The 16692-nt window shown below is 41.8% G+C and overlaps 1 protein-coding gene across 2 annotated transcripts in view; it reads left to right on the top strand.

The window, feature by feature from the left end:
- The window catches only part of RAB40B (RAB40B, member RAS oncogene family), an 87225-nt gene that overhangs the window by 46720 nt on the left and 23813 nt on the right, over positions 1–16692 (top strand). For both annotated transcript variants that reach the window (XM_030208028.1, XM_030208027.1), the window contains exons 4-5: positions 6488–6548; positions 10038–10115. In XM_030208028.1, coding sequence (XP_030063888.1) covers positions 6488–6548; positions 10038–10115 — 139 coding nt within the window. The remainder of the gene's footprint in view (positions 1–6487; positions 6549–10037; positions 10116–16692) is intronic.

Genomic DNA, 16692 nt, shown 5'->3' with positions numbered 1-16692 from the left:
CTAGGAGGTGTGAACTCTTGGCTTTTAAGCCAAGAATCATTGCCCTAGGTGGGACCTTCCTAGAGCGATTCCCTTGTAAGTGTTTTATTTCCTGATTACTTATTTGTTCAACTCAGGAAATTATAAGAGTTTGTGGAGTTAAAAGAACAGATGAAGAACCCTCTGCAGCAACTTCCTTTAAGTTACCACTGTACCGGCTGCAATTACCGATTAACCTTCCTCCCTCAGAAAATATGAATTGTAAGATTAACCATTCTGTGTTTTTCTTAGAGATTGTTTTCCTGATCTTGGATCCCCAATTGTGGACTAACAAAGATGATATTTTTCCTTAATGTTTGTTTTAATTGATATTTTCTCTTTTCTTTCCCATTTATGTATTGGACATAAATGTAATATAAAATGAATAAATAAAATAATTAAAAAAAAAAAGTACGAGTGAGTACTAGCTGGGCTGTCACAGAAATTCCCTTCACTCCTTCTTCCCCTCTCCAGTTGTCTCTTTGCTTGGAATTAGCCCACCGTTCTTTGAAGAATCGCTTTAATTCAGATACATTTTCGTGCATGAACTGCTTGTTTCACGTCCTGCCACAGTATCTCTGTTGGGTTCAAGTCGGGCAAATCTAAAAATCTCCTCGGCCATTCAGATGCACACTTGCTTTTGGATCTTCGTCTTGCTGTATAACCCAATTACACTTCAACTTCAGCTCACAGGCAGATAACCGGACATTGTTCTTAAGAATTTTCTGGCACAGTGCAGAATTCACGGTTCCTCCAATAATGGCAAGTTTTCCAGGTCCTGAGGCAGCAAAGCAACCTCAAAGTTCTTGTAGAAACTTTGTGGTGTCTATTTCACTCTCTTAGTAAGGTTCAGTATAATGAGGTTTAGATTCAACAGAGCTAGCTGCAATCAAACCTGGCTATGTTCAATCAGCTGAATCTAGTTATCAATTAAATTTCATCAACTGGATGATTGACTAAGAGGGCAATTACTTTTTCATATGGGTAAAATTTAATTTTTTTCTGAAAAATCAATCCTTCTCATAAGAATAATTTTACTTCATTTAACTGCTTTAACTTCCTGGCATGCAACAGCTCCTCTCATATAGCCCTTCACTGTGTGTGTGTTGGAAGCATAGCACTTTCAGCAGTGATGCTTTTCTTTCCTGCCAATACCCTGCAGTGTTGGCACTGGAGGGACAGCCACACAGCGAGAATTCCTTCAATACTACAGTATCTCCCATATTGTCCCTCTGAGTCAGTGGAAGAGGTTAATTTTAGTGAACAGTGTAGGATACCTGGATTAGTTAATTTTTCTGGAATGGAACTAAGCTATTATTTTATTTCAATTTATGTTTAACAGGGGTGTTTTATGATGAATTTTATGGGGGATTTATTGATTGTGAATTGTTGAGTTTTTAAAATTGATGCACATACTATAGTGAAGCACATTCCATTTATGGGGTCATTTGCTATAACATGTTAATGGTATTAGCATACATTAACATGACCCCCTTAATATAATCCTAGAATCTGTAACATGAGACTGTTAAGTTTCATTTAAGAAAAATAGTTCACTTTTTGTTTTATTATCCTTTCTTGGTACTGTGACCTGCTTTGATTCCTATGGATAAATGCGGGATATAAGTGTTGGAATGGAGTAGAATATTAGGTTTGTTTTTCTTTTTTTATTGTTAAATTAGGTTAATTTATACTTTAATTTTAAATGTGTTTTCTATTGTTTGTTCTTGTATAGTATTTCTATTTTGTTTTATATCTTTATTTGGAATTTTCGTGTTTATTTATGAATTATTTTAACCCCCTCCCCTTTTACAAAGCTACACAGCAATACCGGCATAGCCCATTCACTTTGAATAGGCTGTGTCGGCATTACTGTACCAGCAACTGCTAGTGAGGCTTTGTAAAAAAAAAAAAAAGGGGGGGGGGTTAGTTGGCTACTTGTTTTTATACTTTTACACTATCTTGCTGTGTTGTAATTGAATGGCAGTTTATTAAGGGGCCCCTTTACTAAAGCTTAGGATGTGCTAATAGACATTAGCATGCATAAGTATAAAATAGGCACAGGCTAAGCTTTAGTAAAAGGGTTCCTTTATTAATAAACATAAAAATATGAGTAAAATAACTTATTAGAGTAAAATGTAAAACTGCTATCATTAAAAATCTAGAGTATTTGTATGGATGTATGTATGGTACCAAATTTACTGCAGGATTGCTTTAAGTGTGATACTGTGGCTTCCTTCTGGAATTAAAAAAACCCAAAACAAAAACATAGTCCCTCTGGAGCTCGGGGAACAAAGCCAAGCCATAGCCAAGCAAGTTTCTAAAATTTCAAGTGAGATTTTCTTTTTCTTTAGGATGAGATCATTATGTAGCTGGAATAACATTTGTAGAAAGTTCATATAACCACAGGATTTTCAGCAAAAAACAAAACATCTGAAGTTGATTGAAAACAGTAGTTTCCTAGAGGAGATTAATTTAGTGGCTGTATTTATGATAGTAAAAGTGGAAATATTTCAGTTGTAGTTAGGAGATAATTTTATAACAGGTTGCTTGTATGTGAAAGTCACTTAGGTGCCTGTTTTTAGCTTTTTAAAATAAAATCCTAGGGGTAAGCCAGCAGAAATCACTGCTAGATTGAAGCCCCAGATATTTGTCTGTTCAGGAGCAAGTGTAATGTTAACATGTATAATATGTACATAAATTGCCACTACACCTGTTTGTCACCCATATTGTCTCCCCAGAACACATCTATATGTGTGGTTCATGTAAAAGTGCATGCATTTTTGTCACTGTGCATACTTTAATGCATGCAACCCCTGTGGTAATTTTACAAAAAAAAACTCCTTTGTGTGTGAAATATTCTCTCCTCACCCCCCTTTGACTTTAGCACCATCTTCACTTTCCTTACGACCCCCCCCCCAGGGCTGGCTTAACCATTGGACCAGGTGAGGCACTGGCTTAGGGCACAGGATGATAAAGGGTACCAATCTCCCCAACCTCTGACATCATCGCTAATCCCTCACTTGGTCTAAAGGTTAAGTCTTCCCTTCCCCATGAGTCTGGCATATTTCCCTCCCTTTTCTACCTAGGTCCTGTATACTTTACCTTGGTTGCTGGACAGCAGCAGCATTAACTACAGGTAGCTTTTGGCCCACCCCTGCAACGTCCCACCCACAGGAAATCCCATCAGAGGAAGGGAGACCGACAGAGGGAAGATCCAAGGGCAGGCCAAAAGTGGTCTGTTCATGCTACTGCTGCCAGAAACCAAGGTAAAGTGTACAGGACTGCGGTGGAAGAGGGAGGGAAAAAGAGACTGGACAAGGAGGGTGGGGAGAGAAGGGGAGAGACACTGGACCCAGCAAGTGAGGGAGAGATGCTGGACCCATGGAGAGCACCAGGGAATGAAGCAATGTGGAGTTGGGGGCGCTAAAACAAGTTGCCTTAGGGCTCCATAATTCCTTGAGCTGGCCCTGCAACTCTCCCCCACCCTCAACATTTTCTCTTCCCCTGGATAGTCTCTAGATAGAACAGGAACTGGATAAACAATGCTTCTTCCACAAACATCTCCTTCTCTACTGGCTTTCTTCTGATGTTGGAACTGAATTTGTCCTGTAGTCTCACAAGATCTGCTGGTTTTGTGCAGTTTAAATTTCATAAGGACATCAACAGAGGAGGAGAAGGAAGGGGGCTGCAGCAGGTTAATTTATTTATTGGGGTTTATTAACCGCCTTTATGAAGAGATTCATCTAAGGCGGTGTACAGCAGGTACAGTTTAACATGAAACTTACAATTTTGTTCTCAGCATAATAGTAAAATTACCAAGAATAAACATAAACACAATAAATGAAGTAAACTTGAAAACAGTAAATTGAAACCTAATAATAGAACTACCATGAAACAGTATAAAATATACATAGTTAACAGCACTGGAATTCAAATACCAGTGATATAATACTAATAATACACCGAACAAGCATGCATTAGAACATTCAATTAAGTGTTCTGCTCACTGATTCCTTTTGTTGGCAGGAGGCTGTGGTGCAGGGAAAAGAGCAAGACACAGCAGTAGCTGTGATCTGCCACAGTCTTCTTTGCAAGGGGCCAAAATTTTATGATATACCAAATATATTTTCATGGCACACTGATGGGAAAACAAATAGGGAGTCGGAAATAGACCACACAATCCAGAGATGAGTGAAGACACTTTGTATATTCTAAGGATTGCTTATTAGCGGAAGATTTGACACAGTACTGTTTCAGCCATAGGCCTGCCTCAGGAGTCTAAGAAAGACATACATAGAACAGACATAATCAAAACCTTAAAACAAGTGTGGAAATAAACCAATCAAGCCATATCTAATGGTAGTTACATAAATAATAAGTAAAATGAATACATGAAGAGATAACAATAAGAACCTATACGATAATTCATAAAGTTTACAAGTAAGTATATATACAAATAATAAGTTGGCATAAGGTTGTTGACTGACCTTTATATAAGATGTGTCATGTAATAATGTCCAAATAAAAAAGGCATGTATTATTAGAGATTGAAAATGCCAAAAAAGGTCTACAATAGAGAGGGGGAAGAAACATAGGCACATTATCAGGCTTATTTTCGAAAGAGAAGGGCACCCATCTTTCGACACAAATCGGGAGATGGGCGTCCTTCTCCCAGGGTCGCCCAAATTGGCATAATCGAAAGCCGATTTTGGGCATCCTCAACTGCTTTCCGTCGCGGGGACGACCAAAGTTCATGGGGGCGTGTCGGAAGCATAGCGAAGGCGGGACTGGGGTGTGCTTAACACATGGGCATCCTCGGCCGATAATGGAAAAAAGAAGGGTGTCCCTGATGAACACTTGGCCAACTTTACTTGGTCCTTTTTTTTTTACGACCAAGCCACAAAATGGTGCCCTAAATGACCAGATGACCACCGGAGGGAATCAGGGATGACCTCCCCTTACTCCCCCAGTGGTCATTAACCCCCTCCCACCCTAAAAAAATTTTTTTAAATATTTTTCCCAGCCTCAAATATCATACCCAGCTCCATGACAGCAGTATGCAGGTCCCTGGAGGAGTTTTAGTGGGTACTGCAGTGCACTTCAGGCAGGCGGACCCAGGCCCATCCCCCCAACCTGTTATACTTGTGGTGGTAAATGTGAGCCCTCCAAAACCCACTACAACCCACTGTACCCACATGTAGGTGCCCCCCTTCATCCCTAAGGGCTATGGCAGTGGTGTACTTGTGGGGAGCAGGTTTTGGGGGGCTCAGCACACAAGGTAAGGGAGCTGTGTACCTGGGAGCTTTTTCTGAAGTCCACTGCAGTACCCCCTAGAGTGCCCGGTTGGTGTCCTGGCATGTGAGGAGGACCAGTGCACTATGAATGCTGGCTCCTCCCATGACCAAATGCCTTGGATTTGGTCGTTTCTGAGATGGGCGTCCTCGGTTTCCATTATCGCCGAAAATCAGGGATGACCATCTCTAGGGATGACCATCTCTAAGGTTGACCTAAATGTTGAGATTTGGGCGTCCCTGACCGTATTATCGAAAAGAAAGATGGCCGCCCATCTTGTTTCGATAATACGGGTTTCCCTGCCTCTTTGCGGGGACGTTCTGCGAGGACATCCTCAGGAAAACTTGGCGCCCCATTCGATTATGCCCCTCTATATATAAATTCTCATATAAGCGGTAAATAGTACAAAAAATATTTTGATAGATAGACGAATACAGTATATGTAGACAGTGCGATCTGTGGTATCTGGAAAAAATATAATTCTAAAAGCATAAACATAATAAACAACAAATTATACATTGTAAAACCATATATGTGCTGGATGAAAATCGAAAAGAATATATGTAAATAAACCACTTTTACCCAAAAATGTATGGGATCTAATGTGAAACTGGCATTTAAAAATGGTGTAAGTGGGTTTAATAATATTGCATAATACCTGGTGATACTGTTGAGGAAAGTTTAAAGTGGAAGTAATATAGAAGAATGCAAATTGTCCGAGTGAAACATTGGAACATCTGAACTAACCCACTCTTCTCTTTGATTTGGGAGTTTATCATTTTCTTACTTTTCATGACTACATTAAAGACTTTGAGGCAATTGGTCACAACAGTTAGTTAAGGATGTGGTCAGAGGTAGTAAATTAGCTGGGTTTGGAGAAGGTTTGGAAAAGTTTCTGGGACTTAAGAAGGGCAACAGGTAATGGGTCTCCCCCATTAGATCTTCTGGGTACTTCCATGAGATCAGAATTTGTTATTGTCAGAGATAAGGATGCTGGGCTCAGTGTAGCATTGATCTGACCTACATCTGATGTATCAAGGCACATTTCAAAATCAGTTTGCAAAAAAAAAAAGGAAAAAAAGTGACTGTAAGGCAGAGATCAGTTGTCTGTACCACTTTTCTAAACAAGTAGCTCAATGAAATTTTATTATCCTTTTCACTCACTGTGTTTTAGGGATACATCTGGACAAGGAAGATTTTGCACTATATTTCGCTCCTATTCCAGAGGTGCTCAGGTAAGATGATAATATATAGTTCTATCCCTTAGCAGTTTTACTCAGTGGCAGACCTGCCAAGTCTTCCCACCATGATAATTTAAGTGGTGGCACTGGCACTTAATACATATATTCAGCACCGCTGTCCATATAGGTAGCAATGCAAAATATATGTAGTATGGTGATGGCACTGGCATTATCCATTTATGGGTGAATTCTATATATGGCGCCGTAAAAAGCACTATTCTATAAGCCGCGCTTAAAATTAGGCGTGGTGTATAGAATAGCTCTTGCGCCCGGGAATGGTGCCTAATTTTAGGTGAAGTCATTTGCACCAACTGAAACGTGGTGTAAATCTTCGAGCCTAAATTAGGCATGTTTCCCCCTTATTCTGTAACTACGAGCGTTAATTTTAGGAATGCTCCTATGACCCTAATTTCCATTCCCCCTTTTTGGACTCATGCCTAAATTTATGTGCATATATTTCAATTAAATTTAATTAGTGCCAACAATTGCTTGTTAAGCCAATTAGCACTAATTAGCTTGTTTAATTAAATTGGGCACGTGCAATTTTTAGCGACTTTTATAGAATTCAGGGGTTAGGGGACAGTTCTATAAAAGGATGCCTCCATTCAGGCACCTTGATACCATGCAGTGAGAGTCTATTCTATATCAGCACTTGGGCATTCAGGTTCCATTATAGAATGCTAGTGTAACCCAGTATTGGCCACCCTTGTATCTAGACAGGTCTAGCAGGGTCAAGGAAATGAAATTAGCAGGTAAGTCCAAATTACACCTTACACTTGCTCCAGACAGTAGAATATCATTACTTCCCACCAAAACTTTGGATGCGGTTTTAATTGGTCTAGGCAGTTATAGCCAGTATTCAAATGTCACCTCTGGAGAACCCTCACTTATGAAGGCACATAAAGGCCTATATACTAGTATTTTTCACGTTCTATATATGGCTCCAAAAAATCTGCGCTGAAAAAAGCACTATTCTATAAGCTGTGTATAAAGTTAGGTGTGGTTTTGTTGCCACTGCAGTAGTGAGCCCTTGCGCCTTAACAGAGCGTGGAGGATCCGCGAAGCGCCGCACTCGGTCAGGCAGCCGGACAACCTCTAGCTTCACCTGGGAAGTGACCACCGTTCCCCGGGAGTTGAGCTCCCAGGTGCAGGTGGCCACCAGGACTTCCGGATACAGTCGGAGTCGAACGGCCACCAGCCGTGGCAAGCAGGAGTAGAACAGATCCGGAACACAGATCGGGCAGGCCGCAAGCAGAGAATGGTCAGGTTCAATCCACAGGTCAGGGCAGGCAGCAAGCAAGCAGAGAATGGTCAGGTTCAATCCACAGGTCAGGGCAGGCAGCAAGCAGAGAATGGTCAGGTTCAATCCACAGATCAGGGCAGCAGCAAGCAGAGAGTGGTCAGGTTCAATCAGGGGCGTATCTGGACTCCGGCGGTAGGGGGGGCCAGAGCCAGAGGGAGGGGGCACATTTTAGCCCCCCCCCCCGCCGCCGCCGCTGCCACCGCCGAGCCCCACCACCACCAATGACTCTCTCCACCCCCCTCCCGCCGCCAACCCTCCCCGCTGCCGTTCTTACTTTTGCTGGCGGGGGACCCCAACCCCCGCCAGCCGAGGTCTGCTTCCACCTGCCGCTGCCGTAAAAACTTCTTCTTCAGCCGGCGGGGGACCCCAAACCCCCGCCAGCCGCCCCGCGGTGTTTAAAATTCATCTTCGGCCTCCGTGGCCGTGCTGCTGTGATAGGCGCTGTTGAAATCCACTTCGGAGTCTGACGTCGCAGCACGTACAACGACGTCAGACTCCGAAGTGGATTTCAACAGCGCCTATCACAGCAGCACGGCCACGGAGGCCGAAGATGAATTTTAAACACCGCGGGGCGGCTGGCGGGGGTTTGGGGTCCCCCGCCGGCTGAAGAAGAAGTTTTTACGGCAGCGGCAGGTGGAAGCAGACCTCGGCTGGCGGGGGTTGGGGTCCCCCGCCAGCAAAAGTAAGAACGGCAGCGGGGGAGGGTTGATGGCGGTAGGGGGGTCCAGGGCAAAATCTGCGGGGGCCCAGGCCCCTGAGGCCCCATGCAGATACGCCCCTGGGTTCAATCCAAGTCAGCATCAACAGGAAACTGGCAGAACGCTCAATCACCAGCACCAAACCTCTAACAAGAAAGAAGCCGAAGCAAAGATGGTGTCCCGGGCCAGCTTTTAAATAGGTCTCCAATCAGAGGAACCTGGTCTCAGCTGAGAGGCGAGAGATCTCATAGGGCACGCCCAAAAAACATTCAAGATGGCTGCCTCCTAGATGAGCTACCGAAGATGGCTGCTCCTCAAATGATCCTCCCAAGATGGCTGCCCCTCAGATGCTCTACCCAAAATGGTTGCTGCTCAGATGATCCTTCCAATATGGCCGCTGCCCGAGGAACAAGTTAGGTATGCAACAGGTTTATAGAATAGCGCTTACGCCCGGAAATCATGCCTAACATTAGGCATAGCCATTTGCACCATGTGAAATGTGGTACAAATTATGTGTCTACATTAGGCACGTAGCCCCATTATTCCATAACAACAGTGGCGTACCAAGGGGGGGGCGGTGGGGACGGTCCGCCCCGGGTGCACGCCGCGGCGTGCGCCTGCTCTGAGTTCGCTGACTTCGCGCGTTTGCTGCAGCTCCCTCTGCCCTGGAACAGGTTACTTCCTGTTCCGGGTCAGAGGGAGCTCCAGCGAACGCGCGAAGTTAGGGAACTCTGAGCAGGCGTGCGCTGCGGCACCCCCCCAGCGGCATGCACTGGGGGGGGGGGTTCCGCGTTGCATCGGGGGGGCGGGGCGCCGCCCCAGGTGTCCGCCCCCCCCAGGAACGCCACTGCATAACGTGCATTAATTTTAGGAATGCCCCTGTTCCGCCCATGACACTCCCATTTCTGTGCCTTTTTAGATCATGTGTAAAATTTTGGTGTGGATCTTGTGCCTAAATTTATACATGTAAGGTTCAATAAAATGCCATTAGCCTGCCATTTATTTACCTAGATTTTGTTTTTAAACCAATTATTTGCACTTGTTATTTAATTAAATTGCACATGTAAATAGGGCATGTGCCCAAATTTGCGTGCACAATTTTTGGTGACTTTTATAGAATTAGGGGGAAAATGGGGAAAACATTTTATGTACAATATATTCTGTCCAGCAAACACTTAGACTGCTGATTTGTATAGTACTTAGTGGAGTGAGCTTGTACTGCTTCAGTTTCCTGAAACTGATATTTGCATTTCTGTTTCAAAGTTCTAAACAGATCCTTGATGTGTTATCAGAAATTAATTTACATCTGAAAGACAAATAGGAAGCTTAGTTAACGTGTTTGCTTTCACTTCCAACTGAATCATTAAGAAAATACCAGGCGAGTTTTTTCCTTTTCGCTTAGTTGTAATAGTATAATTCAGTTATTTCATTAATTTTTCCAAAACACTTTTAATTTTCTACACTTTTATTTCTGTTTCTTAGGGTGTGATACTAGTATATGATATTACAAATCGCTGGTCATTTGATGGTATCGATCGATGGATCAAGGAGATTGATGAGGTAATGCAGATATGGTTGGGAAACAAACTACTAAATTTTCTGATTTTGGTGCTCTAGAAAGAAAAAAACACTATGTTATGTTATGCCAGTTCTTGTATTCTGCCTACACCTATTCAGTTCAAAGACAGATTACAGTAATCAAGAGCTGGACCAGTCTATCCAGGAGCTACAAATAATTAAAACAAACTAGTAACATATACTAAGCAGTGGATAAACCTGCCTTGCAGAATAAAAGAGCTTTTAAATGTTTTCTAAATTGAAGATAATGAGTACAAGGCCTTAAAAACAATGGAAGCTGATTTCATAAGTTAGCTGACTGATATTGAATAGACAATGTGAGATGTTTAATCGATTTTAAATTCTTATACATTGGAAATCTTAGTTGAGAATATTATGAGTATTTTATCTAGTAGAGGACCCTTGACACAAGGATGCTAGATTCAACATATAGTCAGGAATTTTCCCAGTAAGAATTTTAAAGGAGTGGAGGAGTGGCCTAGTGGTTAGGGTGGTGGACTTTGATCCTGGGGAACTGAGGAACTGAGTTCGATTCCCACTTCAGGCACAGGCAGCTCCTGGTGACTCTGGGCAAGTCACTTAACCCTCCATTGCCCCATATAAGCCGCATTGAGCCTGCCATGAGTGGGAAAGCGCGGGGTACAAATGTAACAAAAAAAAAATTTTAACTGAATTATTTCAGCAACAGCTAACCAATGAAGTTTGGAGTAATAAGACTGAAGTGACTCAAATTGAGATAATTAAAAAATCAATCTAACAGCAGAACTTTGAACCAATTGTAAGTGGTGGATAAGTGATTTAGAACAGATAGCTAACATAAGATTGCAATAATCCAATATAGGAAGACTGAACCAAAATCCTGTAAACCTCTAAACTGAAATATTTTCTAAAAATCATCAACTTTCTCAGCATTACAAAAGGGTGTCTAATGATAGACACTGCATAGACAATAAATGGTCCACCTCCACCCCAGAATTTTTGAATGAAGATCCAGAGAAAACTGACTACCATGTAGGGATATAGACTCAATGTATCTTGGATATGATTTAGAACTCAGACATAAAAACTTAGTTTTGCTCTTGTTCAATTTGAGCCTATGAAATGCAGTTCAGTTATCTGTCATATAAATACAAGTTCTAAAGTGAGATAGACCACAGTTGAGAGACAGGTTGAATCGGTGATGTCATCTGCATATATAAACCTTAGCTTGGTCAAGAATAACACCCAGGGACTGCATTAATAGGTTGAAAAGGGAGGGGGAGAGAGGGGAGCCCTGGGGAACCTCCATCGTTCAGAAAAAAATCTCATTCCAGTGTAATGACGATTTGTCAAGAAACCATTAAACCAGGCCAAAACTGGACATTGGATTCCAAAATGGTTCAGAATCTGAATCAGTAGTTCAAAATCAACTAGGTCAAATTGAATAACAATGGCGCATTGACCTTTGCAAAATAATTTCTTAAGAAGATAAGAACATAAGAATAGGTATACTGGGCTAAACCAATGGTCCATCTAGCCCAGTATCCTGTTTCCAAAAGTGGCCACAAGTATCTGTCAGAAACCCAAATAGTGGCAACATTCCATGCTACCAATCCCAGGGCAAGCAGTAGCTTTCCCATGTCTGTCTCAATTGCAGACTATGGATTTTCCTCCAGTATCTTGTCAAAACCTCTTTTAAACCCACATACACCAACCACTGTTACTACATCTTCCAGCAAAGAGTTCTAGAGCTTAACTATTTGTTGAGTAAAAAAATATTTCCTCCTATTTTAAAAGTATTTTCATGTAACTTCCTTGAGTGTCCCCCCTAGCCTTTGTACTTTTGGAATGAGTAAAAAAATTGATTCACTATACTCGTTCTACACCACTCAAGATTTTGTAGACCTCAATCATATCGCCCCTCATCCGTCTCTTTCAAAGCGGAACGAGCCCTAACTTCTTTAGCCTTTCCTCATATGAGAGGAGTTCCATCCCCATTATCATTTTGGCTGCTCTTCTTTGAACCATTTCTAATTCCACTATATTTTTTTGGGATACGGCGACCAGAAATGAACACAATATTCAAGATGAGGAGCAATACAGAAGCATTATAGTCTTTTTGGTCTTATTTACCATCCCTTTCCTAATAATTTCTAGCATCCTGTTTGCTTTTTTGGCCACCATCACACACTGAGCTGGGTTACTGCGGGAGCCCTTGCCGCCACCTCAGTGTCCATGTCGACATAAGTACATAAGTAATGCCATACTGGGAAAAGACCAAGGGTCCATCGAGCCCAGCATCTTGTCCACGACAGCGGCCAATCCAGGCCAAGGACACCTGGCAAGCTTCCCAAACGTACAAACATTCTATACATGTTATTCCTGGGATTTTGGATTTTTCCAAGTCCGTTTAGTAGCGGTTTATGGACTTGTACTTTAGGAAACCGGCCAACCCCTTTTAAAACTCTGCTAAGCTAACCGCCTTCACCTCATTTTCCGGTAATGAATTCCAGAGTTTAATTACACGTTGGGTGAAGAAAAGTTTTCTCCGATTTGTTTTAAATTTACTACACTGTAGTTTAATCGCATGCCCCCTAGTCCTAGTATTTTTGGAAAGCGTGAACAGACGCTTCACATCCACCTGTTCCACTCCACTCATTATTTTATATACCTCTATCATGTCTCCCCTCAGCCGTCTCTTCTCCAAGCTGAATAGCCCTAGCCTCCTTAGTCTTTCTTCATAGGGAAGTCGTCCCATCCCCGCTATCATTTTAGTCGCCCTTCGCTGCACCTTTTCCAATTCTACTATATCTTTCTTGAGATGCGGCGACCAGAATTGAACACAATACTCAAGGTGCGGTCGCACCATGGAGCGATACAACGGCATTATAACATCCTCACACCTGTTTTCCATACCTTTCCTAATAATACCCAACATTCTATTTGCTTTTCTAGCCGCAGCAGCACACTGAGCAGAAGGTTTCAGCGTGTTATCGACGACGACACCCAGATCCCTTTCTTGGTCCGTAACTCCTAACGTGGAACCTTGCATGACGTAGCTATAATTCAGGTTCTTTTTTCCCACATGCATCACCTTGCACTTGCTCACATTAAATGTCATCTGCCATTTAGCCGCCCAGTCTCCCAGTCTCGTAAGGTCCTCTTTTATACCTGCTGTGGTAAAAAGGGCCCTGGTCCATGGCAAAAATGGCCGCCACCGCTACCATAGGGCCCTTTTTACCTTAGCTTGGTAAACAGGACCCCTAATTGTTTCTGCATATTTTATATTATTCTATTGTGGAACTACAGCAAGATCCTTAGGGGAAAGGACAGTTTTCATACTGCCAACGTAGCTGCAAGTTCACATGTACTTTTAACTTATAGACTTTGCCTCAGTATTCAAAGTGAAAGTATGCATATACTTCACTTTGAAAATTGCTTAGGAAAAAGAACCTGTAGACACTTCTAATTTTTCTGCAGGTACATTTTCTGGCCAAAATAACATGCACAACTTGAACATACAAAAGTATGTCTATGGTTTCAGTGCCCACCCTAAACCTATCCTTGGGAGCACTTCTGCTAAACACGGGTAAAATTATGTGAATCAATGCTCATATGAGTAGGCAATTTTCAAATAATCCACTTCTGTAGATAAATACTTTTATGCACAGAAATGGATTTGAAAATGTCCCTCTTTATGACCTCTATTGTTGTGTAATTTTGCAAATCTAGGTGTATTTTGAAACATCTTGTGAAGACATCATACTTGCTTTAGATGGCCATCGTAGCATTACAGTTACATGCTTGATGCAGTAAAGTGGTGTGGTAGCTGTGTTAGTTTATTGTAAAGGTAATAAATAGAGAATAGAAAAGAAGATGATACCTTTTTAAATGGACTAACAATACATTTTTTGATTAGCTTTCAAAGGCAATACCTTCTTCAGATCAGAAAAAAAAAAACTCTTCCCCTTTCAAAATTATTCCCTGTCCTTTGCCTGTAAGTGAAAAGGAAAGGTGGGTACTTAGAAATGATATTTTAAATCATATTTTATAAATTGCATATATGGGGCTTTTTTTCATTCTGTGGTTTGTTTATAGACTGCCAGGAGGAATATAATCGTTCCAATGGCAGTCACAAGAAATTTCCACACAGGGTTTATGGAAGTGCCTGGTTCCCCCATTGGTTTGGTGCCAAGCCTCTGTCAGGCAGTGTGATAATGGAAAAATTCATCTTGCAGCATGCTGGGGGGGGGGGGGGGGGGGGGTTCCACTTTAGAGCTCATAATGCTGCTGAGAAGATTATTACACACATTCCAATTCCTCACAACCAAAAACCAATAGAGATTTTTTTTTTTAATACAAATTTTTTGGTAACTTGACGTGGTCTTTCCTGGGATCATCTGTCTTCCTCTTGCAAAGTCTTCAGGAGCAGAATGACTCTTTAAGTTAACCACAAATTAGCTATAATCTGTGCTTCATATTGCAGTGAAATAAGTACTTACCAAGTGATAGTTATGTCAGCCTAGCAGATGTGAAACATTGCTACAATGCAGTGTTTAGTGTGGTTGAAAGTTTAACCTTCTTCAAATAACCCACGTTTAGGCAACTGTTTGTTTGTGGTAAACCAGAAGAAAGCAAAAATCTCTGCAGAATCATAGCCAGTTATCTTTCTTGCTACAAATACAAAGGCCTTCTTTCCTGATCCCAAAAAAGCAATCGGAGAAAATCCCTGTATCAATTAGAATCTCCATGAAGACTATTCAGTAATGCCATGAACTTCCAGGAACTCAACCAACTTAATTTTAAAAGTGCTTACTGAAGTTTTGAATTTTATTTCTTTATACTTAGCACATACCTTTTCATTGGAAGCTCAAGACAAGTGGCTTGAGCTGCCTCTGCAGCACATTCCTTAACTTAACCACCCTTAACACAAAAAATATGGTCTTCTAAATTAGTGTTTCCCAAGTTGGTCCTGGAGTACCCCCTTGCCATTTACAGTAGGTTTTCAGAATATCCACAATGAATATGCATGAAAGATTTGCATACAATGGAGGCAGTGTATGCAAATCAATCTTATGCATATTCATTGTGGATATACTGAAAACCTGACTGGCAAGGGGAACTCGCCAACTACTGCCCAGTTGCATCTATCCCACTAGCAGTCAAACTGATGGAGAGCATGGTGACCAAACAGCTTACTGATTACATGGACAAGTTCTCAATACTACATGAATCACAATCAGGATTTCGCCCCCTCCATAGTACTGAAACTGTGCTAGTCATTCTCCTGGCCAAATTCAAGCAGGAAATAGCTACAGGTAAAAGCATACTTCTCCTCCAATTCGACATGTCGAGCGCATTTGACATGGTAAACCACAATATACTACTAAGACTCCTAGACTACATCGGGATTGGTGGAAATATACTCAGCTGGATCAACGGTTTTCTAACCACCAGAACATACCAAGTGAAATCAAATTCAAACATATCACCACCGTGGAAAGCAGACTGCGGAGTACCTCAAGGTTCACAACTATCACCAATACTTTTCAACATAATAATGATCCCACTGGCTAAGTCCTTATCCAATCAAGGTCTCAACCCATTCATCTACGCAGACAATGTCAGAATATACATTCCCTTCAGACATGATCTGACAGAAATCACCAATGAAATCAAGCTCGGTCTGAACACTATGGACTCATGGGCAAACTCATTTCAACTGAAACTGAACACTGACAAAACACACTGCCTCATCCTCTCATCTCAATACATACAAACCCACAACCATAAACACCCCAGACCACACCCTCCCTATCTCAGATAGCCTGAAAATACCCGGCGTTACAATCGACCGCAACCTTACACTTGAGAGCCAAGTGAACTCCACAACAAAGAAAATGTTCCACTCAATGTGGAAACTTAAGCGCATAAAATCTTTCTTCCTGAGGGAAATATTCCGTAACCTAATACAATCAATGGTACTAAGCCATGCAGACTATTGCAACGGAATCTATGCGGGATGTAAAGAACAACTCACAAAGAAACTCCAGACCGCTCAAAACACAGCAGCCAGGCTGATGTTTGGTAAAACACTATTCGAAAGTGCCAAACCCCTCCGAGAAAAACTGCATTGGCTCCCAGTCAAAGAACATATTACCTTCAAAATCTGCACCCTGGTCCACAAAATTATCTACAGCGAAGTCCCAGGCTACATGACAGACCTCATAGATCTACCAACCAGAAACACAACCAGATGATCACGAACATACCTAAACCTCCACTACCCAAACTGCAAAGGACTCAAATACAAAGCAACCTATGCATCCAGCTTTTCCTATATAAGCACACAACTATGGAACTCACTGCCAAAAGCTGAGAAAACAACCTATGACCATCTAAACTTTAGGAAATCACTAAAAACCAACCTGTTCAAAAAGGCATACCCTACCGACCCAACATAAATGCCTACACTCTGCAACACAGCAAAACCAAAGCTCGTAATGGACACCATATTTTCAAAGCACTTAGCCTTCCAAAGTTCCATAGGTTTCTATGGAACTTTGGAAGGCTAAGTGCT

Source organism: Microcaecilia unicolor, chromosome 6 (assembly GCF_901765095.1).
Source record: "Microcaecilia unicolor chromosome 6, aMicUni1.1, whole genome shotgun sequence".
NCBI classification, from domain to species: Eukaryota; Metazoa; Chordata; class Amphibia; order Gymnophiona; family Siphonopidae; genus Microcaecilia; species Microcaecilia unicolor.
Note: the sequence above shows the minus strand (reverse complement) of the source record. Positions and strands in the feature narration are given on the sequence as shown.